The sequence below is a fragment of the Lactuca serriola genome, chromosome 9 (genome assembly GCF_051521515.1).
Source record: "Lactuca serriola cultivar US96UC23 chromosome 9, Lser_US96UC23_V15, whole genome shotgun sequence".
In the NCBI taxonomy this organism is placed as follows: domain Eukaryota; kingdom Viridiplantae; phylum Streptophyta; class Magnoliopsida; order Asterales; family Asteraceae; genus Lactuca; species Lactuca serriola.
The window spans coordinates 160,347,666-160,349,112 of record NC_136416.1 but is presented as its reverse complement, the minus strand read 5'-3'; the positions used below and the strand labels follow the sequence as shown (position 1 = coordinate 160,349,112).

Genomic DNA, 1,447 nt, shown 5'->3' with positions numbered 1-1,447 from the left:
GCACTACTGCTAGTAAATTTTTTATTCAATCTTTTTTTTAGATAATTTATTTATTTATACAGACAATACTAAATTACTCCTAACTCTTTCTTTTTTAGGTAATGCAGTTTGTTTTTTTTCCTGTTTCTACGACTAAAAAACATAATTTAAACTTTTTTACAGCTAAAAGAATACTACATTATTTTTTTTTTTTTAAAAAAAAGTAAATTGCCTAATCTACACGTGTAGAAAAAAATAGGTTGTTAACGTGTACATTTTCTCCCTTTTAATCATATACAAAGTAAACCCATTTTCTATTATTAATGCTATACAATGTTAACTTGTTATTCTTGTTGTCTTACAAAAACAAAATATAACAATGATGCTATGTCAAAACAAAAGACGCTATTAGCCTATATATTCTTTTGTCTTACGATTTTTGTTTATAAGTTTAATTTTGTTATTATATATATTTTGGTCACTGATCGTTAAGGAATATTAAATCAAATAGGCACCTAGGTGTTATATATTGATGTAAATATTGTAATCAAACCGATACAATCTATATGATTCTTGTAACTAAGTAATTAAGCAATTACAGGGTTTGTAGCAGCAAAAGATGAACTACAACTGCTGAACTAATTCCAATGACGCATTCTTGATCTTTTTCCTCACCGAGCTTGTCAATGCAGCTGCATCTATGCCATCTCCAATCACCACCATCTGGTTCTTGTTCTCCCCTTGTAGCTCCACTGAACTGACACCTACGCACATACTAAAGTCATATAACACGCACATACACATACTTATATTCTTATTATTTTCAAGAAACGAGTAATTGGAACCTGGTTTCACAATATGTTTACACCTACAACTACCTGATGCTTTTGCAGCTATCATCATGGCTTTTGTTCGGCATCTCCCACACTTTGGCTGCATCTTTATCACAATCTTTTGCTGCAAAATTCAGTTACAACAATTAACAAATTAAATCGCACATAATTTGAAGACAAATGTTGTATACTGATGTCTTACAACAAAAACAATGAGTTAAGAATTAGATCGGTTATTATATATGTCTACATAATTGGAAAGGAATATGCAGATGCAAATACCATCATTATGAAGAATACTTGTTAAAGCTTTATGGGTGAGGGAAGAATTAGGGCATATATATAATATAAACGTTTGATGTAAGGTCTCTTAGTGTACTTTATAAGATTACACAGTTAATGCCGTGTGGAAATCTTACGCTTCATTGGATTTCCACTTGTATAGGTTGAACCACAAGGCAGAGAATTTTTCAAACTTAAAGAATATGAGTCGATGTGTCAAAATAAATAGAGAAAGACTTACCAAGAAAATGTCCAGTGAATTATTGGCGAGCATGTGCTTATGAATGAACCACGGCATTTTGACTTTCTTATGTATTGTTATTAAAGGCTCTTTGTCCGCCATATGTGTTAAC

General features: G+C 31.0%; 1 protein-coding gene across 2 annotated transcripts; it reads right to left on the bottom strand.

The window, feature by feature from the left end:
- Positions 1–477: 477 nt before the first annotated feature.
- LOC145074295 (heavy metal-associated isoprenylated plant protein 47-like) lies at positions 478–1,225 on the bottom strand. Of its 2 annotated transcripts, none has more exons than XM_079020699.1 (3): positions 1,095–1,225; positions 855–936; positions 478–743 (listed from the first exon to the last, which is right to left on the bottom strand). In XM_079020699.1, the coding sequence occupies exons 1-3, from the start codon at positions 1,098–1,100 to the stop codon at positions 604–606; spliced, it is 228 nt and encodes a 75-aa protein (XP_078876825.1). In that variant the 5' UTR covers positions 1,101–1,225; the 3' UTR covers positions 478–603. The 2 variants fall into 2 exon arrangements, with proteins under 2 accessions (XP_078876825.1, XP_078876826.1); XM_079020700.1 differs by having other exon boundaries at positions 858–936.
- Positions 1,226–1,447: the final 222 nt, after the last annotated feature.

What these genes read in the sequence shown, in the direction of transcription:
- LOC145074295 (XM_079020699.1), bottom strand. An exon ending in AGCTGCAAAAGCATCAGGTA is followed by an intron (nt 744 to 854) that starts GTTGTAGGTGTA and finishes GTATGTGCGTAG; the next exon opens with GTGTCAGTTCAGTGGAGCTA.